Source organism: Pleuronectes platessa, chromosome 9 (assembly GCF_947347685.1).
Source record: "Pleuronectes platessa chromosome 9, fPlePla1.1, whole genome shotgun sequence".
In the NCBI taxonomy this organism is placed as follows: domain Eukaryota; kingdom Metazoa; phylum Chordata; class Actinopteri; order Pleuronectiformes; family Pleuronectidae; genus Pleuronectes; species Pleuronectes platessa.
The window spans coordinates 1,713,861-1,739,543 of NC_070634.1; the positions used below are offsets into that span (position 1 = coordinate 1,713,861).

General features: G+C 42.3%; 1 protein-coding gene across 1 annotated transcript in view; it reads right to left on the reverse strand.

The window, feature by feature from the left end:
• arhgap39 (Rho GTPase activating protein 39) overlaps positions 1–25,683 on the reverse strand; it is a 100,610-nt gene that overhangs the window by 31,562 nt on the left and 43,365 nt on the right. Inside the window, exon 2 of the mRNA XM_053430288.1 lies at positions 11,813–12,229. Coding sequence (XP_053286263.1) covers positions 11,813–12,229 — 417 coding nt within the window. The remainder of the gene's footprint in view (positions 1–11,812; positions 12,230–25,683) is intronic.

Sequence of the window (25,683 nt, forward strand, 5' to 3'; positions counted from 1 at the left end):
CATCACTTAGTCATTATCAGTACATGTATATGACAGACTAACTTTTTCCACTAGTAGTACTGGTGCTCCTTGCTGACATTTTTAAGGGGCACCAACACAAGATTTTGACGCACCACTTACAACTCAAACGAGGCAACACGCAACTAAATGGTCACAGTCTGGAGCCGTATAATTAGCTAGCTCTGGCCAGTCCCAGACCCAAACCCTAACCCGCTCTACACTTCCATTTGATATAAGCGATATATAGATATATTTATTTTATTTTCTCTTTGTTTTTCCTTTTAAGCAATGGACATTTGCAGGCCATCCTCTTTCTTTTCAGAATACTGTCTTAATGTAATGTCATGTGTGATGTACTGTGTTTGTGGACAATATGACAGTGAAGCGACGCTGAACCGCCGGGCAGCGCTAATAAGATCACCCGTTGATCCAGTAGTATTCAAGCATATACTTACTTGTTGCTCCAACATTAAGCAATAGCGTCCCAACATTTGTCTTTCTTGGTGTTGTCTTTATACAACATGTCTCGAGGATCACACAACTCACTGTACTTCTCCACTTCAATTATTAATTTAATGTCATCCATGTTGACGAACTTCTCCGCTGTTGGGGGCTCCGTTAAATGTCGGGTGTCGAGGGTAAATTACGTATTCTCCACTCAAGCTTATGTGGAGAATACGTAGCCCCCCCTCTCTCTCTTTATCTTTATCACTGCTTGTGTGGCTGTAGTGGATGGGCAAAGGGGGACATTTAATAATGTCATTGGTAAATTAAAACTCCAGGACAACAGAAGGGGACTTCAAAGTATGGGATGCATATTTGATCATTTATATCATATAAAATATGTCATCAATATCGTTTAAAATCATTTTTCAGTGTGTTTCCTGGCGCGATACGCTCGCGTCAAGAGCCAGCTGTTATTTAAGGCTTGGCGCTGCGCTGAAGCGTTGCTTCAGCGTCCGGTGTAAACCCGGCGTTAGTAAATAACTCACAATGCGTCGATTAACATACGTCACATACTACGTTTCTCTGATTGGTTGTTGGTCTATCCAATTGAGACAAGAGGCTTTTTTTTTTTCTGGTTCGGTTGAAACACGCCCCATAACCACAGCCCAATGGAGCGGTATTAGACTCACATTCTGACTAGAATTGTGAGTATGACAAGGTCAGGCTAGTTACGCGCTGTATGACATGATAAAAGGAAATACAAATAAGTTAAAAAAAAAAAATCACAGCAGCACGACTTCAAGTGAAACATATAAGAAAGAAAGCACAGCACCATGAGTCATGCCTACTGTTTTTAGACATGGAACGTGCTTCTATTGGTAGCAATCACTTAAAATGTAAAATGTTTTAATGCTGGTTTGCCTCTGTAATCTAAAGAAACAACCATCAACAGTTAAATCATTGTAGTGTTTTAGACAAAGATGGACCATTGTGGTTCTCTGTAAACTTTGCAAACTGTAAATAGCATGCAAGATATATTAGGATTATCAACACTGCTGCTTTTTGGTGATATAATAGCATAATTATTGAGCTTTTTTATATTTTCTGTTCAGTTTAATAGTCATCTATTCTTATAAATCAGCTCAAACTGTTGTTACAGTGTGTAAATAGTTTCGGTGTCAAGAGTGAAATTGTTTCTATGAGAGTTTCTTAAGAAAGTTGCAACCAGCAACACCACAGGCTGAGCAAAAGGTCCATTAGCACTGTACTAGTTGTATCCAATGTAGAGATACCAGCTATGCTAATATCTACCAAACAGGAGCTTCTGGCAATAACAGGTCTTTACTCAGTTCACATTCACTTAGTCATCCCTCTCAGTGAGTGGGCCCTCAGATTCTGCTTGTTTGTCAGAAAACAAGAAGGAGGAGGGCAGTGTGGGATGAAGAACAAGAAGTGAACTTGGCCAGAGGGAAGGAAGTGTGAAATCGATTGCATCACTGGCCACCCTCCATTTCCAAATACTTCCACACACCGATCCCAAGGGCCACTGGCAATGGTGGCAGTGGGAGTGTTTGAATACTTGTGGATATTAATATGCATGTGTGTAAGAGAGAGGGAAACAAAGAGAGCAGGATTTACCATCACAGGCTGTGCTGGCTTCCGACACAACATGCTCCAGACTCCAGCTCTAATCCACTTTCCCTCCATTCCTCCTCCAGTCAATCCACCTCTGTCCTCTCAAACTTCTTTGTCCATAATGTTTCTATCTCTTTCTTTTTTCTATCTGCCAACCTTCTTAGTTATCTGTTTTTCTGTCATTATCCTATAATTATTCATGATCATTTATACAATCAATATACACATTCTAATCTGTCTCAGTCTATGCAGCATCCACCTGCAGATCTCCTCCTCATTTTTCTTCAACAACCTACACAGAGATAACAATGAATCCCACTTTGTATCAGAGGTGTAAATGTTGATTGTGCCAGAGTAACAAATCAGCTGAAACCAGGGTTACAATTACATTGACACATCGAAACCGGGAATTTTTAAGTTCTGTCTACTAAACTCGTAAACAGAAGCTGCTTTTAAGCTTAACTTTTCCATAAGGAACATACAGTAAGCAAATCAAGGTTACCAATCAGGCTGATAAAAAGCATTCCAGTTAAAATAGATGAAAAATAAATTATGATATATTTACAATTAATAATACCCAAGTATAATGGGTTTTAAAAAATGTGGACTTTATATTAATTAGTATATAAGGTTTTATAATACAAGATCTGTAAGAATTTAATAAAAATCACAGTTGGCAAACACCAAATCTGAGGCAATATTGTCCATTTCTTTAATTCTTATTTACACAGAAAGTTGTTAATTAAATACACATAAAACATATAACAAAAGAAAAAATTATATTTGTTCACTTTGTTCACAGTCACACTGGTATTAATCATGTGCTCATTCACCTTTACTTTACAGCTTTTGTACAGCAACCTCAGTCTGAAGTGATGACTCAGTTTATTGTTTGACAGGGGCAGTGGATGAAATAGGAGAGCATTGAGTAAAGGAAGACAAGCTGAAGGGACCTGTGAGAAATGGAAGCAAGCAGAATTAACTCATGCCTTAAACAACCTTTTTTCACCCAAAAACCTTCAGCAGTGGTTTAACGAAGATCCATCTATGGACAACTCCAGCTACTCTCAGACATATCCTCACTGGTTTTAGAGTAATTTTATCCCAAGTTAGATACACAAAGGGACACAGTGAAGTCCTCAAATGCCTGGCAGCAACAATTTAAACAAAGAAAACAGCTACTAATGCCATCTAAAACATCGAGAAAAGTTCCAAGGACACCACTTGTCCGAAAGGGGGACCAAGGACCGAGAAGGCCTCCTCCACTGGCCAGGAGGGGCCAATTTTAGCAGGCGCAAGACTGGGAAATGCTGGTGGATGTTGGCCAGCAGGTTATAGTCCCATTAAATATTGTCACCATCATCCACAGATCAGACTTGGTTCTCTGGTCAAACACCCAGTGTGTTAGCCTGGATGCCAGACGAACTTAGCCCCGCCCACAACATTTTAGGTCGGGCGGTTCGGTCTGGAGTCGCTCCGTTGGGAAAAAATTATGCCCGACCGGGCCAATCAGATTGTCAGGGCGGGCTTTATACGATGATTGACAGATGATCAACGGTAACGTAATCAACCACGTCATCAAAGTGCCCTCGGGTTGAATTCGTTTTCAACAAACATGCCTGCCGCTGGCGAGCTGAGATGTGTAGATGCTGCCATTGAGTCTGTTTTAGAAGACATCGACAGCGCATTCATTTTGAAAGAGGAACACAGAACGTGGAGGCGACGCCAAAGCACCGCGCTAATCCCTATCGCCCCGGCGCTTGGCTGTTCACAACGGACACTGAAGCGACGCTGAACCGCCGGGCAGCGCTAATAATATCACCCGTTGATCCAGTAGATCGCTGCACGGCTTTGTGCCAGTCACACCGGAGGCTGAAGCACCGCGCTGCGCCAAGGCTGCCTCGCGGTGCTTCAGCCTCCGGTGTGACCGGCACAAAGTTTTAACATGGGAGTGGATGGGAGCCAGCTGTTATTTAAGGCTTGGCGCTGCGCTGAAGCGTCCGGTGTGAACCCAGCGTTAGTAAATAACTCACAATGCGTTGCTTAGCATACGTCACATACTACGTTGCTCTGATTGGTTGTAGGTCTATCCAATTGAGCGAAGAAGAATTTTACTTCCTGGTCAGTTGAAACACGCCCCATAATCACAGCCCAATGGAGCGGTCTCAGACTCACATTCTGACTAGAATTGTGAGTCTGACAACGTCAGGCTACCAGTGTGTCATCTAATTTGTAGAATTAACGGTATCCTGGGAGGATGCTGTTGATGAAGTGAAGGGAAGAGGCTCTGGTATGCAGAGATGGTTTCTGAGGCAGAACAACATGGCTGGAACACAATAGTTTGCCCAGTGGAGGTTGGCTGCAGGGATTTTATATCAACATCAACTATCACATAGGGGAGCAACAATTAATCGACGCAGTCGACAAAAAACGATGACAAAAATTGTCGCGACGAATTTAATAGTCGATGATTTGCTGGTTAAGACATAGCGCGTGTTTTTCGTGCCGTACAACTGAACTAATGTGCAATAGCGACCAAACATAGACCAATGGCGGTGTCCGTTACAACACCATCGCGTACCAGAAAGTCAAAAGTATTGGAGACTTTCACCCGTAACAAAGCCCCGAAAAAAAACTACCTGCAATATTTGTAAAGCGGACCTTGCTTTCCATGGAAGCAGTACACGAGCATTCGAAGAGGAGGCCCGTTTGACATCGTAACGTAGACGGTGCAGATTCGCCTCGGTAAGATAGCCTGTTATCTAGCTCTCTATATAAACAGAGTTGTCTTGGCAACTCCCTAGATACCTGTGTGCAGGATTTTACAATCTATTACAAAAATATGGTTTGACGAGTTTAAAAGTGTAATGTTATCCTATTGCATGACAAACATCTTTTTTAATCACAAACACAAAGAAGACTATAGTTTTCTTTGCTGCTACTTTCCCTGTCCTTTGTAGCAGTGTCAATCTTTATTGTTTTATTTTCAGTCATAACGTGCCGCGAACAACCTCAAGCTAAATTTAAAAGCTGATGGCTAGATAAGAGCAATTGAGAATTTATTGTGATTCATAATCCGATTAGTCGATTAATCGTTTCAGTAATCGCTAGATTAATCGACTATCAGAATAGTCGTTAGTTGCAGCCCTACAATAAGATTGCTTAAAGATCTAGGAATCCATGGATAAGCTATGCACCAGACAACACAAGAAACTTCACCAACTGCAGACAAACACCCAGGTCTTTTTTTGGAACATAGCACATGATGGTGAATATACCTTTAGATTGAAGGTCTCCCCCACTGGTTAAGTTGGCAACCACCAGTAGATCTTAGCAGATGTTAGCGACCACCAGCCGGTGTAAGGGACATATCTTCAGCTGTGTTCCTTAAGGTCAACAGGTGTTTCAGCCCCGCTCTTCTAAGGCAGCTCCACCACAGGCTGATGAGACCTGGGTGTATAACTCTAACATGTGATCTGATCAGCCTGTGGTGGGCCTGCCTTAGAAGAGGGTTACAAGACCAAAATCAAAGCAAAACAACAGACTTCAGTGACCAATCACCATGTCTCCACTCAGTAAGTCACTTGGGGTTGTTATGATGTGGCTGCTACAAAACATCTTGTCCTCATTAAATTATTGGACAGATAACTCAAACAAAATCGAAGATTCACAGCACATGCAGAGAAGAAACATATATTGCATATGCTCTTTTCCTTACTTTTACAGAAAACATGATTTTGTGTATATATATTATATTTCAGCAGATTTGCACAAAACTGGCACAAAATCCTTCATCACTTTACTTTGCATTTGCAATGAGTCAACTGATCACAGCAGTTCCACTAAAATGAAATTGCTTTCCTGCATTATGAGTTATTTGAGAATACAAAATCATCCATTGCTTGACAAACCCTTTATGCACTGCAACCTCATCCAAGCCACATTAGATTGTTGGTTGATTCCTCTCTGTGCATATTAAAGCTTTTGTAGTCTGAGCTAGAAATATCAAGCAAAATTCACTCTCTGTGTCACTATTGCTCCACTGCAGCTCAGCTAAGAAACTCGATCTGTAGAGTTAGAGAAAAGGAAAGGTTGTACTAAATTAACATATCCTGTAACAAACAATAAGTGAATGCCTAAAGAATCCTAAATGAGAGCACTAGTACTAAATAATATGGTTGACTACCTGAGTAAACAATTGGATATTAAATGACAGTTTAGACACAACTTTTGCATTTGAGGAGAATGTATACTTTAATCCAGTGATTTTCAACCAATGTGCCGCGGCACACTAGTGTGCCGTGAGAGATCGTTAGGTGTGCCGTGGGAAATGATCTAATATCTAGTGTTGCACCGAAGTATCGGCCGAACATCGATAGCGGCAGATATTTGCCTCGTTTACCGACATCTGCACATCGGTAATGAACTTGACTTCACCGATATTTTGGTATTTGTGGTTAAACCGCTGGGCAGGAGCCCCGCACCACTGATGCCGAGTCTCCGGCAGGAGACTCGGCGTGCGGCACGCCTCGACGTTTTTTTGGGGGGGGTCCTATTCCGCTGTGCCTCAAGGCGTCAGTGGTGCGGGGTGCTTTCTTTCTCTTGGACCGTGGGGCGGTGTCCGTCGCCGGTGCGGAAGGCGGGCCGTTGGAGGGGACCGGGTACGGCGGTCGGCGGCAGCGACTCTGGACGCGTGTCGGGCCCTTCTCGCGGATCACCTCAGCTACGGCGCCCGCTGGGGGAACCCTCCGTTCGCGCGGGGGGCCCCTTCCGGCGGTGCGCCTCGGCTGGCGCCTAGCAGCCAGAACTGGTGCGGACCAGGGGAATCCGACCGTTTAATTAAAACAAAGCATCGCGAAGGCCCACGGTGGGTGTTGAAGAAAATTCTAGATTTAAAGAGCCTTAATACATCTCGACGCCATTCGGCGCCAGAACCAGGAGATAAGAAATCTCTTTGTCTAAAGTTCCTTTGTGTAACAGGCGACCGACCGCCATCTTGTCTTCGACCTCATGTCGTCACCGGGGTCATAAACCTCCATCTTGAAAGTACGTGAACGTAACATCTTGATCCTGGCCAGACTACGTCACCACGTGATCTCGTCATTACGCCATAGACACTCCCCTTTCTCTTTAGACACACACACCCACACACAGAGACACAGACAGGCAGACACACACACGACCACACACACACACCAGTAGATACTCAGTATTACATGTGTGACCATTGTGATAAGTGCTGCTGCTGCTGTTGCCATCTTTGAAATATTGGAGTTTGTTAAATGAAGAATCATGGAATAACATTAACTTTATTTCCCTTTAATAAATACTTTTGTAATTAAAGTATTTGTATTTCTGTGATTATTTGTACATGTGTATGTGAATACAGCTGGATTACTATAGCCTGCGCTCGAACTTAAAACCCTTCATTGTTTATTATATAATCATTAATATTAAATATTGAGATTATTAATTTAACTTTTATCACTTGAGACTGATAACTATAGTTTGACTAGTTGGTCCCTGTAACCAGGGTGGTGCCCCGCTACGATAAGCAATGATTACAGATTGTATTATTCTTAATTGATAATTTTATTGTTTTCATTAATTATTTAACCATTGTTAATGGATAACCGTATCATTTCTAATTGATTATTTTACTATTCTTAATTAATAGCTTTATAATTTTTAATTATTTTTAATAAATAATTTCTATTTTAATAATCATTTCTCATGATTATTAATAATTAGCCAACGTCAAATCTACTACTACTATTGCACAACAAGAGAGAGCTAACTAGAGAGAGAGTTGGTGGACATTGAAGCTGATCCAATAAAGACTGGGTGACAGCTGATCTCCCAACCATCTGGACTGACAGTCTGCAGCTGTGTCATCATACATCTCATCTATCACACAAACACACACACAGAACAAAAGTAGCTTCAAGGCCATGTTCCTGGACCTCCATGAATAATTCCCTTTTACAATAAGCGGGGGCAGGTAAAAGCTTGGTGCAGGAGGAGAAGTGACAATGCCCATTTGAAATTCTGAGTGTTTGGACCTGGAAAGTAGAATATGCTCAACATATCGCGGCTTGTTCCACGTGCGATGTATAAAATAACTATGCAACCGCCTATGTCGCCTAAGCCTATAGCCGCCCCTGCCGGGACCATCGGAAATGCTAACCTCCGCTAGTTTAGCCATTTGCTGTGCACTTTTATGAATTTAACATTTGTAAAACGATTTAGAGCAGATTAAAAAATATCGAGATATATATCGTGTATCGCGATATAGCCAAAAGATATCGACTGGTGTTGGTCCACTGTGTTTTATCAAGTCTAAAGTCAAAGCAACCTGGGCTTCCATAACACCTCAGCAGTGCCACAGGCTGATCACCTCCATGCCCCGGCGCATCGATGCAGTAATTCATGCAAAAGGAGCCCCGACCAAGTATTGAGTGCATATATATGAACATACTTTTCAGTAGGCTGACATTTCTGTATTAAAAAGCCTTGGTTTTATTGGTCTTATGTATTATTCAAATTTTTTGAGATACTGGATTTTCATTAACTGTAAGCCATATCATCAAAATTAAAAGAAATAAATGCTTGAAACATTTCACTCTGTGTGTAATTAATCTTTATGATTTATGAGTTTCACTTTTAGTGATTTGAAATATCGAAATAAATCAACTTTTCCATGATATTCTAATTTGTTATTTGAATAACTTGATGACATTCCTTTTTAATTCTTTGCATTAATTATTGTCACAGTAAGATAAGGAATGGTTATGCACTTTTCATTATAACATATTAGATCTCTATCTCCGTGTTTGCTATTGTTATCATGAAATGGCATGATTGTCGGTGCCAGCTTTGTGGACTTTAGAGTTTGTGTTTTTTCGTCTGATTTAATTGCTTGATGATTGAATCTCAATTATTTGTCATTGCTGTTTAGCCGAGTTTCTAAACATTCTAACAGGGTATCATGTTCATATTGAAAAAATTATTCCTATCGGTATTTGTTCGTGTCCACTTCATCACCGGTGGGTTTAATTAATATGGCAAATATCACTTTTTATCAAATTACTTGATTGATTGAATAATTTATAGAATACTCGAATAATTAAAATAATCAATGGCTGCAGCCCTTAATGAAACCATATTTGCACAGCATCATATTCTTCGGCATCATAATTGAATCAAACCATGGCACATTATGATAAATGGTTTTGTATTTATATAGCGCTTTTCTAGTATTGATGACCACTAAAAGCGCTTTACAGTACAGTTTTACATTCACCCATTCACACACACATTCATACAGTGCATCTATTAGCAGCACTTTTGTTGTTCTATGAGGGACAAATCAGGGTTCAGCATCTTGCCCAACGACACCTCGGCATGCAGATGGGAAAGACTGGGGATCAAACTACCGACCTTCAGGTTGGAGGACGACCGCTCTACCCCTCTGGAGATGCACATCCCTAATACACATCTACATCTACTGCAAGAGATTATCTATTCTCCTGTCCTCCTAGCCCCTCTACCTCTTGCCCTTTCTGTCTGCCTCACTCTTTCCATTTGTCCCTCCCTCACTCCTTTAATAGATCCAGTGTATGTGTATGTGTGTGTGTGTGTGTGTGGAGGTTGAGCTGGGTAGAGGTCAATAGCTCCCATCTGTCAGAGCGGAAGCTGTGTGGTCTATAACAAACTACCAGTCCTGCTTTCACTCGCCGCACTAGAGAGCATAGTTATAACCAAGTGCTGGAGGTTAAGCAACATAAAAAAAGAGAATATAATGTCACTTCATTCTGCATTCAATACTTAGTTTGAGCAGATAAAAACTTGAGGTGTGAGTCTGCAGGTTCAGAGGGACAACACATAAATTACATTTAAATACAGTTCTGCCTTAGACTACTGTTTTATGAGTGTTTCTGATGCAGACTGTCACTAGATGTTTAATACATGTTAAGTTTCCCACAGTGATTGTCTGTCACCTGCAGCTCTTAATTTGGCCATCTCTTGTTCCTCTCCTCAAATGTCCAAAATCATCCACTCACCAAATGCTGCCTTTAAGTTCATCTTGTCAAAAAAAACTGCTATGTATCTTTCCAGAAGCCTTTCACAGCAGCCTCCTGCTGGTTTTCCAGTGGAATGCTTAGAATGTGAAATGTTTGGTTTACATCAGTGGTAACTTCACACAACTGATAAAAAAAAATGCAGGAGTCACAAACTACAAACCTAATGATTAACATATAAACTTTTCAGATGGAGTCAACAAAACAAAATACTTCAGTATTTATCTTTACTTTTGTCCAGAGCAAATATCCTTAGAGATTATCATGAAATTAGTTTAGATATTTGTGCTTGCCAAAGGGTTCGGTTTCGAATGGCTCTGGTGACCTCTGACCTTTTGTCTACTTCGTGCAAAATATCAAAATACAATTAACTGAACTAATTATGCCCACCAGATGATTCCTCCCCAAACATCGTAAGAATACAACTTTCAAAATCATCAGCTAGTCAGTAGGTCATAGGGGTTGTTATCAAAATGGCTGCATTAATCTGACAATTCTGCGTCACCATACATGTCGCTGTCCTACAGCCACTTCCAGACAGGGGCTGTAATTGTCTGTAAGAGCAGTGATTAACTGTTACTCTGAGTCTAAGCTAAGTGAAGAACTGGACAGAACCGTTATGGCACTTGCATGCTGTGTGTGTGAGTGTGAATGTGTGAGTGTGAGTGTTCCCACTGAAGTAGAGAAGACATTTACAGGACACAGTGACCCCTAGCCAGACATATCAACCAATCACTGCAGACTGCAGCAGATTACAGCAAACCAGCAAACAGAGACTAGTTAAGTTGATAGAGAGACAAACTGAGTTTAAAGAGAGGGAAGAGAGGGGTAATTGAGAAAGGCAAAAAGAGGGAAAGAAAAGGAGGCAGGTTGATGACACAAAAGATGCTGAGAAACTGACACAATCCAATTCTGACCTTTCACGGAGAAACTTTTTTATGATACTTTAAAGCACAATAGTCCAAAATGGATAAAACTAAAATTTGGTAGAGTGGGAACATTTCTGAAGGCCACCATAGGTTCTCCTATATCCTGTGAAGGTGATGGGGTGAGGCCAGGGTAATTCACTTAGTTATAGTTGGTTAAAAGGTCTATAAGGTTGCATAATACAGTGAACTAGGAGCAGGGTTGTCCTTCAAAAGTGTAATAATGCGTGTGTGTGTGTTTGCGTGTACCAGTGTGTGTGTGTGTGTTTGCATGCACCAGTGCATGTAGGTGGGTGGGTGCACGTGCAAGCGTGTTACTAAAGCTGCTTTCAGACATCAACTGAAATCTGGAAATTTGCAGCGGTTTCTCCAGAGGAGGTGTTTGTGTGAAATGAAATGTCAGTGAAAGCCTCTGGACTTTCTCCGCCTGCCAACCTATTTTAAAGTCCACTGGATTCACTGCTCCCAATTGGCTGGTTCATGACGCTTCTAATACGTGATAGATGCAACAATGAAAAGAAAAAAGGAAATAAAAACATCTATAAATATAAAAAAAATGTTTGTTAAGAGAGTTTCGATGTTGATGTCATTGTTTATGATTTTGCTGTAGCGGGATTTATACATTTAATATTATATTATATAATTACTTGGTTTTGTCTCCTTGGCCAGCTTTAGTTTCAGACTCGAATGACAAGTGACTCACCAACGCACCAACATCCTTACCTGTCTGTCTCCTCTCTGTTGCCCTGTTTTTCAGACAGCTCCTGATCCAGGGAAGAGGAAGTGCTTCCCTCTCGGCTGACGCCACTGATCCGTCCCGGGCTGTTGTCTGCTGACGCTCGTCCTCCTCCTCCTCCTGCAGGACGGGGGTTGGTAGCATCAGTGTGCTGCTTCAGGGTTTGCAGCTTTGCCAGGGGGATGATGTCACATGCCTGGGGCCGATGCCAAACTGTGCGTTGGGTGGAGGCGTTGTAATAGTAGAAGCGCGAGGTATTGGGGTCAAATAGCTCCCACCACTGATTCTCACCGGTCCGCTTGATGCATACCCCCTGTGGAGGGTCCCAAACACACTCACCCGTCAGCAGGTTGGCATACATGCGCTCCCGCGTGCGCGGCTCGATGATCTCAACCCACTCCAACCTGCAGAAGAAGAATGAGAGAGTGAGATTAACTGAATGCAACTTCTGACTCCTGGCTGTTCACCTCTGCCTTCCATCTTCTCTGGTTCTGCTCATAAGGGGTCGCTACAGCAACATCTGCATGTTTGATGTGACATAGATTTTTTATTTTAATTTTTACACCAGAGGGACTTCTGACACAAGTTAAACACATAATCAAACCACAGATCCAGAGATCAGTGGGCAACCTGCTCTACCACCTGAGCCCGGGTGCCCCCTCACAACCGGAATATAGCGACAAGCATCGGAGGGCACAGCCTGTGCACACTGTATACACCCCAATCAGGCTATGCTTACTTGCTTGACTTTTCATAATGACGTAATTTAAACCAAAGTAACAGACACAATCTTCAGAGCCAACTTCAAAACATCTAAAAATGAAAGCTCTATAATTCAGCTTCATATAAAGGATTGCAGCAACAAAACAAATGCTGTGCCTTTACTTTGAAGGCAAATTGCCAAACAGGAGGTGATTCTATGTGAATATTGTTGCCATGATGGAAATCAGCATCCGGTACATCCCTGAATGTCTTTGTCTCAGTCCAATACAGTGAATTAAAAAGTCAAATCATGAAAACCAGAGAACGCTGGTCACCTTTATTAGGATGAATGGTGCATAATATATGTGTTTCACATACAGACAAACAGAACTTTGTTGAATTATTAAGTCGATAACCCTAAGAAATATGTGTCTGTTTGTATGTAGCTTGAACCATTCATCTTATCGGCTTCACAAGTCCCGACCTAAGAAAATGCAACGCGTTTACAGCAACGGATGCATTCAAGACATCAGCAACAACAACTTATTCTCCAGTCCCCGGTCCTGCGTATTGAGTCAAGCGCTACCGGACTTTGAGTAAACAGGTGAACGGCTCTTTGTGCAGCAGCAAGAAAGAAAACTGCAACAAGCATTACCACAGGCCAAGCAAACAGCTCATTACATACGGACAGGTTTAGAACAGGCACTGCACTAGTGAGATTAACTGAAAAGAATGAACGTCCTTTTAAAATTTAAAATGTTTCCATCCATCCAAGCCATAATGCAATTAAGGCAACAATGTCATGTCAGCAGAGCTCCTATAAATACTGTAACGTGATTATCCTTTTAATCCAACTATGTGGATATATGTGGTGTACTCTGTTTCAACTAGGCTCCTGATAGTATTTCTGTTTACCAGAAAAGCAGCTGCATGTGAGCCACTTGCTGCATGCTTTGTGTACCTGAATATTTTTTTAACCTTTATTTATTTTATTCTTCTGTTTACTTGTATTATTTTTTCATGCTGGAACTCTCTGTTCACACTTCTTTTACTGTTCCACAGGGAAACACCAAGTCTGTGACAGCCACAGAGTGGTTAGGGGAGTCAGAAAGTGTTGAGAGACTGACTATCACATTGTATAAAGACGAGAACAAAGAGAAGAGAGCACATTTCTCCAATATTAGCATTGCTACAGTGGCTTCCAGTTAAATCTAGAATAGAATTTAAAATTCTCCTCCTCACCTTCAAGGCCCTTAATAATATAGCGCCTTTTTACCTTAAAGAGCTGTTAGTACCTTATAAACCCGCTAGAGCACTCCGCTCCCAGAATTCAAGCCTACTTGTCGTCCCTAAATTCTCTAAAAGTAGAGTAGGAGTCAGAGCTTTTAGCCATCAAGCCCCTCGGCTGTGGAATAATCGACCACTTTCTGTTCAGGAGGCAGTCACCATCTTTTTGTTTAAAAGTAGGCTCAAAACCTTCCTTTTTGATAAAGCTTATAGTTAGAGCTAATTAGTGCGCCAGAACGTTACTTGTTCTATTTTATGACAAATGACACACGGAGCTTCTCTTTCCAGCTTCTCCTTCCTCTTCTCCATTCCTATCCCCCTTCCCCGGAATCCCTTTGCTTTATCACCCGCAGATCCAGGGCCTCTGTGGCCGCACCATGGATTGCGGTTTGTGGATCGCGCACCGGGAGTCACGGTGTTGGATCCAGTGTGGCGGATTCTGAGTTATGTGGGCTGATCGTGGTGCTGGTGGCGGACCCTGTGTCGCGCTGGCATTGGGCAGGGGCGGTGGACCAGGACCGCGGTGGTGGCTTGTGATGGGTCCTGGTGGGCGGCGGTGGACGGCGACTGAGGACTGGAGTGGCGTCTGGTCTGGATGGTGGATCGTGGTCTAGATGGTTGCTGACCATGGACTGTGCTTGCAGCGGGACTGCTTGGCATGTCATGTTGGGGTTGTCCTTCGGGATGTCTACCCTCATCAAATGCTGCTAGAGACTTTGATTATTGATGATGTTCTCCTGCACGTGGCATCTATTGCACTTCTGTCCGTCCTGGGAGAGGGATCCCTCACATGTGGCTCTCTCTGAGGTTTCTACGTATTTTTACCCTGTTAAAGGGGTTTATAGTAGTTTTTCCTTACTCTTGCTGAGGGTTAAGGACAGAGGATGTCACACCCTGTTAAAGCCCTATGAGATGAATTGTAATTTGTGAATACGGGCTATACAAATAAAAATTTGATTTATTGATTGATTGTTTGTCAAACAGTTACCAAGTATGAGTTCAATAGAAGACAGCTGTCCGTCAGACAGAGACTGCTGTCTGTTTGTGAATGTGCAACCGCGAGCAACATGAGTGGGCACTGTATGTTATTAGTAGTTTGAGAGTTCTTTATTAGTTAACTTGTACTGCTTGGGGTGCACGGTCAGCGCGAGTGCAGCGTTATCGGTGGGTTCCTCGCTCATATGTATATACGGGAAGATAAGGATGTATATTGTTAATATGGAGGTGTGTAGTCTGTACGCACATATCTTTCCTTTTATAGAACCACACGTATTCCCACCCATATCCTGCCCTGCCTTTCATAGGCATATGTTGTACTGTGCTGTTGCCAAATTAAAGAACATTAACAGAGAGAAGTTGTCTGAGCCGTGTTTTAGCAGACACACCTGGAGCGGAGCTGGAAATTAGAACCGGCTAAAAAGAATAAGCTCCTCATATATACAGTCCTTACATTAATCCTCACCAACACACTGGGTGTTCTCCGATAAGTTCTCACCGGGGGCTGCAAAGTTAGTGATTGTTCCATGCTGATTTATTTCCATACGAATTGTTGGGGGGGAACTGATTACCGTACTGCTTACTCTGCAGCGCGGACATTTCCTCAAGCACATTTACTGGAGAGCAAGTTATTGCGAAGTCGCTTCCTAACCCAATTCATTTTTAAGACCTAGCTAAATCAAATTTAAGACTTTTTAAAGACTTTTTAAGGCCTAAAATTCAGATTATTAAATTTAATACCCCGCGGGAACTCTGGAAAGAAATTAAATCATCTTATGATCACATTTTGGTTAATTGCTTTTTTGTCCTTTTGCTTGTGATTCCAGACTTGTCCATCACTGTGTTTAGTTCCCTGGGCATCATCCTTGCTCTTTAAGCTGCTGGGCCACAGTTGGTACTGAGCTAGCTACTGTTTGAGATTGTGTGTGAGAGAGAAAAGAGGAGAGAAAGAAATGGCACATCAGCTGTCTGAGTGAATGCTTGTCAAATTGAGCAGAACGGGCTGGTTAAATGGACGGATCCATAGCAGTAGGATTAATTGGCCATTATTGGTTGATGTTTTGCTGTTCCAAATGACCCAGTTTAGCTGGACACCCTGCAGAGAAAGGCTCTGTACCGCTGAGTATACACTCTAAAAGCCACTAACACAAATGCAAACTTCATAATAGTTTAAGGTGCTTTTAAATTCATATACTTATACTGAGTAATACAGTTGGCTGCTGGTTGTCAACCACTGTTTAAAAATATATTGCCCTAATTTAAAACAATCCACAAGAGCAATGGGGCCTCATGCAAGAACATGTTCATATTTTTATCTTAAATTCCTCTTAGATTTGTTGATATGGTGAGTTAGTATGAACATGACACATGAGATTCAACAAACGCTTCTATCTTCAGAAAAGCGTGTGAATGATCTAACTAAACATGATGAAAGCCACCTGTATTAGATTGTAAGTCTGTATTACAATGTAGGTGACAACGTCTTCAAAACGTAAAAAAAAACAACAGCAAAAAGTGTAAAATACCTCCATACAGCTATCGTGGTGTCATTCAAGTGTCCGTAAGCCCCGACATTATATTTTTTACTCGAAACGGCCCTATTTACACTGTGTTTTTAGCTTAACTGCTCGCTGATATCCTCCTTCAGGGCCGTGTTCATGTTCGCGTGCACACCGCACAAGCTCGCACTTCGATGAAACCACAGGAGCAGTATGATGGCATTTTGGGGTTTTGTTTACATAGTTTTTTTAACGTTTGAAGACGTGTTCACCAGTTACTGCAATTGTATTTGATTTGGCTGCAACGCTGTATACCCCTAAAACTAAAAAGTGTTTTGTGGGCTCAAACACTTCACCCACCCCTCCATTGGCATAGTGTTGAGTAGATAATGAGTGAATTATATTGTTTGCAATACAGCAACATATGACGCAGGCAACAGCATCCCTGACCCTCATGGTGCTAATCGCTCTTCTTAAAAAGGTTAGCTGGCAGAGTTTGCAGTTTTTTCTCACTGAAATCTGTGCAACACTGTTGCTGGGAGACGAGAGAGCAGCCCGACAAGACTTTTAGATGGTTTGAATAGGCTGAGGACCTTGGACAAGGACAAAGGTACAGATGTGGGGGATGGAGAGGCAGACAGAAGGACAAGGGCTATTCAAAACGAAAAAGATAGCAAGACTTGTTTCTGCCATCATCTGTTGTAGACTTTCACTCTACAACCAAATAAATTATTAAATGATATACTCTTTTAATTATCTGTACCGTTAAGCACTTTTAGTTGTCATCAAATCTGGAAAAACATTATAAATACAGACTATTACCATTTAATTCTGTTTTTTAAATGAATTTTCCTGTTTATCCCTTTTTTATTTTACTATTATTATTATATACTGCTTTCTATTAGTATCTTACTAAGGAGCCTCTCTGTTTGCTGCTTTACTGCAATTTACATTTGCTATTAGTGCAAGCTAGGGCTGAACGATTAATTGCATTTGCGATAAAATCGCGATATGATAAAATGCGATTTTCTAATCGCAACGTGCGCGATTAAAACGTGCGAAAGCGAGTAGGGCACTGGGCTGCTGTCCTAACCCACAGCAAGAATGCCGCGGGACCACAAAACTCCTCTAATCAAGAAGATAGCGAAGCAAGCCTGCATCACCTACAGGGTCCTAAAGTCTTCGGCTGACGTGGCGGACTCACAGAGCGAGCTCATCCCGCTGCTGACCGCGTTGCAGTCACCTACATGCACATCTGCGAGACGGAGGTGTTCAGCATGGGGGTGTTCCTGCTGAGGCCCGGCGCCTCCATACCGCTGCACGTCCACCCGGACATGAACGGGAATCTACGGAGCTGCTGATCCGCAAGCTGCCCTTCCAGCGCATCCAGCTGGCCCGCCGCATCCGCGGACACAGAGCTTAAACTGCTGCTGCTCCACTGACTATAACAACGCCGCATTCCTACACTTATAAAATGCAATTCAATGTGGAAGTAATCCAAGTATTCAGAATACGTATATAGAATATAGTATCCTTCCCAACACTGGAAATGTTACTGACTTGGGAGCAGTAAGACTATAATTTAAAAAATGTTTTTCTCAAGACGGTAAATTTTGCACACAGGTTATAAAAAGTGCATGCCTTGTGTTTATACTTACAATGAATTTGATTAAATTACTTAAATGCACACTGATTTGTTGTTATTGTTTCTGTAATGAGCCGTTAAATTAAAATGTGGGAAAGAATATTGTACAGTAAATGTATCTAATATTGTGTTGGTCATATTTAAATCATTCATTATGTTTTTTTGGGGGGGAAAAAGAAGATAAAATAAAAAAATCGCATATTAAATCGCAATCGCAATATTTGGGGAAAAAAATTGCAATTAGATTATTTTCCCAAATCGTTCAGCCCTAGTGCAAGCCTAGCAATTGCTCCAGTTTACGGGCTGTCTTGATAAAATCCATGTCCACAGTTCAATAGTCATTTCATATCATACTCTGCTACTGAGTTTTATATTTTTAAAACTATTTTTTTTTTTATTGTTTTGCTTGGCCTGCTGCCTGTTTTGCTTAAGCTTTAGTCAATGAAAGTCAACTCATCCTGTACATGTGTTTTATATTAAAGGAAATATTTCCCTTTTCCAGATACACCAGCAACAATAGAGAAAAGCTGAACTGAAGTCATAATTAAAAAACTTCCATCTATGCTTTATTCTCTGCTCGTCTCCTGTATCTTATCTCTCAAGTTTCATCCACAGTACTGTTGTCCAATAGTAGTAGACTTGACGTTGGCTAATTATGAAAAATCATAAAATATGATTTTTAAAATAATACAATTATTTATAAAAAAATATAAAAAATGATATGTATCAATTAAGAATAATACAATTAATAATAAAAAACGTATAAGGTTATCAATTAAGAATAATGAAATAATTAATGAAAAACAATAAATTATAAATTAAGAATAATACAATTTATAATTATAAATAATCCAAGACGGGGCACCACCCTGGTATCAGGAACCAACAATCCAATCTGTAAAGATCAGTCTCAGTTTGGTAAAGTTCAATTGGTAATCTCAACATTTAATATTAATGACTATATAATGAAAAATGAAGGGTTTAAGTTTGAGAACAGGCTATCATAATCCAGCTGTATTCACATACATATGTACAAATAATCATAAAATACCGGTACTTTAAATACAATAGAATTTATTTAAAGATAATAACATTAATGTAAATCAATGATAACTATTCTAACAAAATCTATATCTATGTGTGTGTGTGTGTGTGTCTGTGTGTGTCTGTGTGTGTGTGAGAGAGAGAAAGGGGGAGTAACAAAGGCGTACAAAGTCACGTTGGTGACATCATAAGCCCGAATTCAAAATGGTGGTAGTACCGCATGATTACGAAATCACGGGATTTGAAATTAAAATGGCCAAGGGACCACGTGATTTGAACAAAGGGAAATTTAGAACAAAGGGGGCTCTGATCTATCTTGTGGTTTGGAGCGCCGAATGGCGTCGAGATGCGACCACGCTATCTAGGTCTTTGAATCTGCTTCGGAAATACACAAGGGCAAAGAGCAAAACTGCACCTATGAAATATAGCCCCTGATATCACTAGGAGAGGGGCAAAAAATGCTACCATAATTTCCTCTAAAAATAATGATAATTTAATTAAGTTGTCCTCGCAGCATCCGCCATCCTTCCGCCTCTGCTGACGCACATCGCTGTCAGGTAGGTCGGCCATCGGAGAAGGCCGGTGAGGTGCACGGAGGGGGGTGGAGGAGCGGAGAAGGAGAAGCCGCTCTCAGAGCTAATTACGAACGCGCCCGTTGTTCTGTTCCCTTTCAGACATTCAATCTCCAACTACGTGCCCACTCGTATTTTTTTTCACGCTGGAACGTGTATGTAGGCGGGTTTAGGAGACAAGAGAGAGAGAGAGAAGGAAAACATGCAAAGACTGATCAAAAGAAATCTCAAAACACGGCAAAACTATTTTGCGGTGACTTTACCACTCCGTACACAAGTGGACGCTATGTACCGATCTTTTGATAGGTAAAACTTGGTCGGACGATAACAGTGCGGCCAGAGACGCTTCGCCGCGGCACGATGGCACTTAAAAACGGTAGACACGGTAGTCATACACAAAATAATAATCATTCGCTCGCACAGCCGTTAGCCTGCGGATGGTAGGCTCACTGCAACAGTGTTCCAGAGCCCAGATGTAAACTGCGGGTCCCGGTCAGAAGAAATGTCAGATGGGAGGCCGAACAGGGCGACCCAAGTGATGATAAATGTCTTAGCCACATCAGCTGCTGCTGTTGAAACAAACTGGACAGCTTCCTGCCAATGAGTGGTTCTGTCCACCATGGTGAGAAGGTGTGTGAACCCCTGAGAGGTGGGCAGGGGCCCCACAAGGTCCAGGTTAACATGGTCGAACCTTCTTTCGGGTAGTAAGAATTGTGCCAGGGGGACCTTAGTGTGGCGGTGGACTTTAGAGCACAGGCACACCACTGATATTTCAGCCCACTTCCGCACATCCTTTTTAAGCCCATGCCAGACAAACTTTGCTGCTACAAACTTCTGTGAAGGCCTTTTTTCCTGGGTGTGAAAGGCCATGAACAGCCTAGAAAATCCTGTGGGAACGACCAGTCGTGTCTGGCCTGTTGAAACACCACATGGGAGTGTAGTTCCAGCAGCACCAAAAGCAACATTCTCCAACCTCAGTCCTGTCTCAGCCGTCCTCAGCGCCTGAACATCTGGATCAGAAATTTGATCTGCTGCCATGCAATCATAGTCCACACCAAATTGGACGGCTCCAGTGACCGCTCGGGTTGTGCTTGCCTGCCACATGTTGTATATCTGTGATGAACTCCGATATGAAGGAAAGCTGGCGCTGCTGGCGAGCAGACCATGGCTCTGCCCATTTAAATATGGCAAAAGTCAATGGCTTGTGGTCCACTTACGCTGAGAAACTTCGGTCCTCTAGCAGAAAACGAAAGTGTCGGATGGCAAGATAGAGGCCTAGTAGTTCCCTATAGAAGGTACTGTAAATCCGCTCATTGGGGCGCAGCTGTCTGCTGAAGAAGGCGAGCGGCTGCCAGGCCCAATTGACCCACTGCTCATGCACCGCTCCAACCTCATAGTCAGAAGCATAGCTCATGATGGATATCGGTACATTGGTTGTGGGATGCGCCAGCATCATCGCCTTAGCCTAAGCTGCCTTGGCATCATTAACCGCTTTATTCCTTTCATCAGTCCAAATCACTGCGTGCCTGTCCGCTTTACCCTTCAGGGCCTCATAGAGGGGTCGCATTAGCTGTGCTGCCTGCGGAAGAAAGCGATGGTAAAAGTTCACCATGCCCAAAAAGTCCTGCAGAGACTTCACTGAGAATGGGCCTGGGAAATTTGTTACAGCATCCACCTCTGAAGGGAGAGGAACTGTACCGTCTTTAGTAATGCGGTGTCCCAAGAAGTCAAAGCCATCAGCCCAAATTGATACTCGGCTCAGCCAATACCCGGCAATCCGTGATGATAGTGTTGGCCAAAGCAGACCGCAACTGAGTCGACAGCTGCTGCAAGAACAGCTCCGTGAACAGAAGATCCAGCTTTAGGCTTCCCAGGAGCGACAGCATTTTATCCATTAATTCAGAAGGCTTGCAGTCGCCGAGACCGTCCATCTGAAAGGATGAACAACTGTTGAGCAGTGCTTTGTGGATCAGCCTTCGAGTGAGAAGACTTTTGCCGCGGTCTTTTAAAAATAAAATCAACTAAAAAAAGAGTCTTATCAAAATAAAAGGGTAAACTTTAAGATAACACTAAAAAAATACAAACGTCTGTGTGGTTGCCCCATTTAGCAGCTGGATCAACTGGAATAACCAGGAGAGGTCTGGTTCTATCTTCAGTGCGGGGAAAAAAGCATAGTTTCAGGGGCACTCCCATATTTATTACCTGAGAGGTGCCGGCCTCCCTTCTGGAGGGAGCCGTAAGGTCTGTTGGCTCTCAGCCAATGGAATGTCAAAGTTCCAACTCAAGGAGCGATTAGAAAAACCATGGGGTTCCTCCAGGGCTTTCTGGGTGTTGTTTGGCTTCAGAGTGAAAAACTCTAGTCATGCTTTTGAGTCCCATGCAGGACTCTCCTTTGTCCTTTGTCTGCCTTCGAATCCCAACACTACGTTATAGTTTTAAAATATATCACTGTTACTACGCTTACACCTGACATCCACAGTATGCCCCGACAGGACAGGCAGAAACAGACACTTTTGGAAACATTGAAGAAGACTCCCACATTTGCTCCCTGATTAGTTCATATCAGTAACAACAATTACAATGATGCACTTCGGACCAATGTACATGAGTGGTAAGGATTTTCAGGAGTGTTAATGAGAGAGATAATTTTGATACAGAGCTCGTCTGGATGGAGACTGTTTTGGAATGCAGCCTCCCACTATTATGACAACCACTTAGATAATGTATGTCATCTCCACACGCACACACACACACACGCACACACGAACACAAACACACACACACACACGCAAGCGCACAGCACAGAAGCAGCATCAAAGTATCTCTTGATAGTGAGGATATAAATTGGTTTAGCAGGATACACTAGCTGTTAGCATGATTATATATACATTGAACCCCAACACAAATAAAACGTCATGCATGGAATGCACACAAAATTCCGTCTTTCAGCAGACAGGCTCTGGAAATCAGTGATATGAAGCAGCAGCTCTGCTGTAATGGTCAACTAATAAATGCAGGTAGATTGTGAATATTTAATGCACAAAAACTCAACATAGACACACTTTCCATTATGTAACAAACAGTTTATTCTAATCAATGCTTTAAATACTGTTATTTTGTTGATGTCCTCAGTTACAGCAGCATCTATTGCACTTATGTGCCGTCCTAGGAGAGAGATCCTTCATGTGAGGCTCTCTCTGAAGTTTTATCCATGGTTAAAAGGATTTTTGGATAGTTGTTCCTTACTCTTGTTGAGGGTTAAGGATGAGGATGTCACACCTTGTTAAGCCCTATGAGGCAAATTGTAATTTATGAATATGGGCTATACAAATAACATTTGACGGATTAATTCAATTGCATTTGTCACTCTTATTGTTGTTTAATAGTAAATGCAAAAACAGTAAAACTAATTATTGAATTTGTATAAATCTTTTCATATTTCAAATGCTACAGAGCATTATTGAAAAGACAAAGAGCTGAACTGACAGAGTACTACTGAAACTATTGAAAAAATAAAAATCTCTAACTACTTTAAAAGTGACAAACTGAAAATCTGTGTGTAAATATTTCAATGGTTGGTTTTGTGGTTGTGTTTGGTGCCTCTTGCTGTCCTGCAGTGCGACTTGCTCACAGTGTCACTTTGCTCTTGTTGGGGTGACTGTGGTTCTCTGTGATGGTACAGAGAGGTACGTTTACACAGTTATCGTTGCCTCAGGGTGGTTGTTTTCCCGCTGCGTGCCACTTGCTGCATTGCAGTTTGTCGAGCTTGTTCTGTGTGGGTTCTGTAAACTAATAGGCCTTAAAGTAGTCAGGTATACAAAGGTGTGAACATCCCAGGATGTTACTCTGTCAGTGTTGATGGGTGTTTAAGTGTTTATTGGGGGATTTAAGTTATTCAATGTGCTGCTCCTCTTGTCTGATAATCATCTCCTTGTTCACCTCTCATTCAGATTCCAGATTGACAACTGCACGGCTGCAATAGAGAAAATGAATAGCCATTTATTATGCAAATGAAAAGAATATGAGCCAGGGAACACTTCTACCTTGTTCAAGGGGAAGATCATAGGCCGCACTTGGTCTTCTGGGTAAGTAAAACACGCACACACATACGCACACGCACACACACACACACACACACACACACTCACACACACTCATCCTATAATTAGTGTATATATGTAGCAAATAGGGCTGGGCGATATGGCCTCAAACAAATATCTTGACATTTTGAGGCTATATCGCGATACACAATATATATATATGGATTTTGAAATCTCCTCTAAATCACTGTACAAATGTTAAGGAAATAGTTCATCCAAACATTTTAATTCACTCATTATCTACTCATCCCATGTTAGTGACCACCCTGGCAGACAGTAGAGTCTACGGATGGTGGCATGTCTCCAAGAAAAGTTTGAGAGGTGATTCTCAGATACAAAGTTTATTGTTCTCAGACCCTTGACGACTGTCAAATGTGGGTCCATTAGGAGAGTTTTTTTATTAGGGCCCGATCACTGACCATTTGCTTCGAATACTGTTATTATTTGGTATTAACCGCATTTTTGAGAGCCTAAACCTGTTCGAAAACTCATGAAACTTCATAGAATATTCAAAAGTATTCTGGAGTAATTTCAAATGGGCGTGGCAAAATGGCTCCACAGCGCAGCTGCTCAAAGTATGAGTTTTTGTCACACTGTGTGACCATGTCGTCAAATGTAAATGACTCCCCAGGAGAACTGGAAGTTGTTGTATCTCTGACATACATGGGCCAATCTACTCCAAACTTCACATTTATGACAAGAGTCCCAGCCTGACAACAGCTATGCAAAAATATTGACTTGCAACAGGAAATGTCTTGTTTTTTTTTATATGTCTTACACTGATGATGAAGTATTGAAAACAGTTCCCTGCCTGTCCGTGTCCGAGCACTCCCCCGCGGCTGCACCTAACCCAGACATTGTGAGGGTGTGCAAGTGCTTCTAACAGCCCTAGTTGCTTTTGATTTCAGTGACACAAACGATGCTCGCCACAGTCGCCAAAGTGCTTGCTCATTGTGGGAACAATTAGGTTTCTCTTTTAAGGTCTTTACCTTCTATGTAAATTTGGGAGAATGTCAGTAGAATGTAAGGTCCAGTCTATTACATCAATGCGTTTTTATCCAGGAACTGCCTACACACTCTGGCCACATGAGGCCGGGCATATTCCTGCACCAGGACCCACTGCACCAGTGTGAGGTCTGAGAATCACTCTGAGGATTTCATCCTGGTACCTAACAGCAGTCAGGATACCGTTGGCTATGACATGGAGCCTGTGCAACTCCCCAAAGGATTTGCCTCCCCAGACTATCAGATCCCAGATGATGTTATTAGCAGCATAACATTCACCACTGCATCTCCAGACTCACATGTGCTCAGTGTGAACCTGCTCTCATCTGTGGAGAGAACAGGGCACCAGTGGCAGACCTGTCAATTCTGGTGTTCTCTGACAAATGCCAATCGAGCTAACCGGTGCTGGGTTGGGAGCACAGGTCCAACTAGAGGCGGTCGGCATCTCATGCCACCCTCATGGAGTCTGTTTTTGACAGTTTGGTCAAAAACATGCACACCAGCAGCCTCATTTTGTAGGGAGCAGATCCCCGTTCCTTCGGCTGGGTTGATGTATTTCTATGGCCCTGTCCAGCTCTCCTTGTGTAACAACTAGAGATGTCACGAGAACCGATACTTCCGATACCTTCCGATACAAAAATAACAAAAAAACGACGATGCCCATTTTTTTGAAGCACCGTAAGCACCGTGAGCGCCGATGCCGTGTTAGCATCGGTGCTGCGCCTCTTCTGGAGCTGCGGCGCTGATCTCTGAGCAGCTGGGACCAGAGAAACTCGGTGTTTTCACTGTTTCCACTGATAAGAGGCTGCCGGTCAGTCAGTGAGCGGCTGCTTCACGTGAACAAGCTCTGATCTCACTGTTTGAGTCTCTGAGCATGTGAGAGGGGCGGGGGGCGGAGCCCCGGGGCCTGTGTGTGTCCGCTATCTGGGAGCGCGCGCGCACACACACTAGTCGTTACACATTCCCCCGCTCCTGGTATTTCATGATGGCCTGATACGATGATGATTT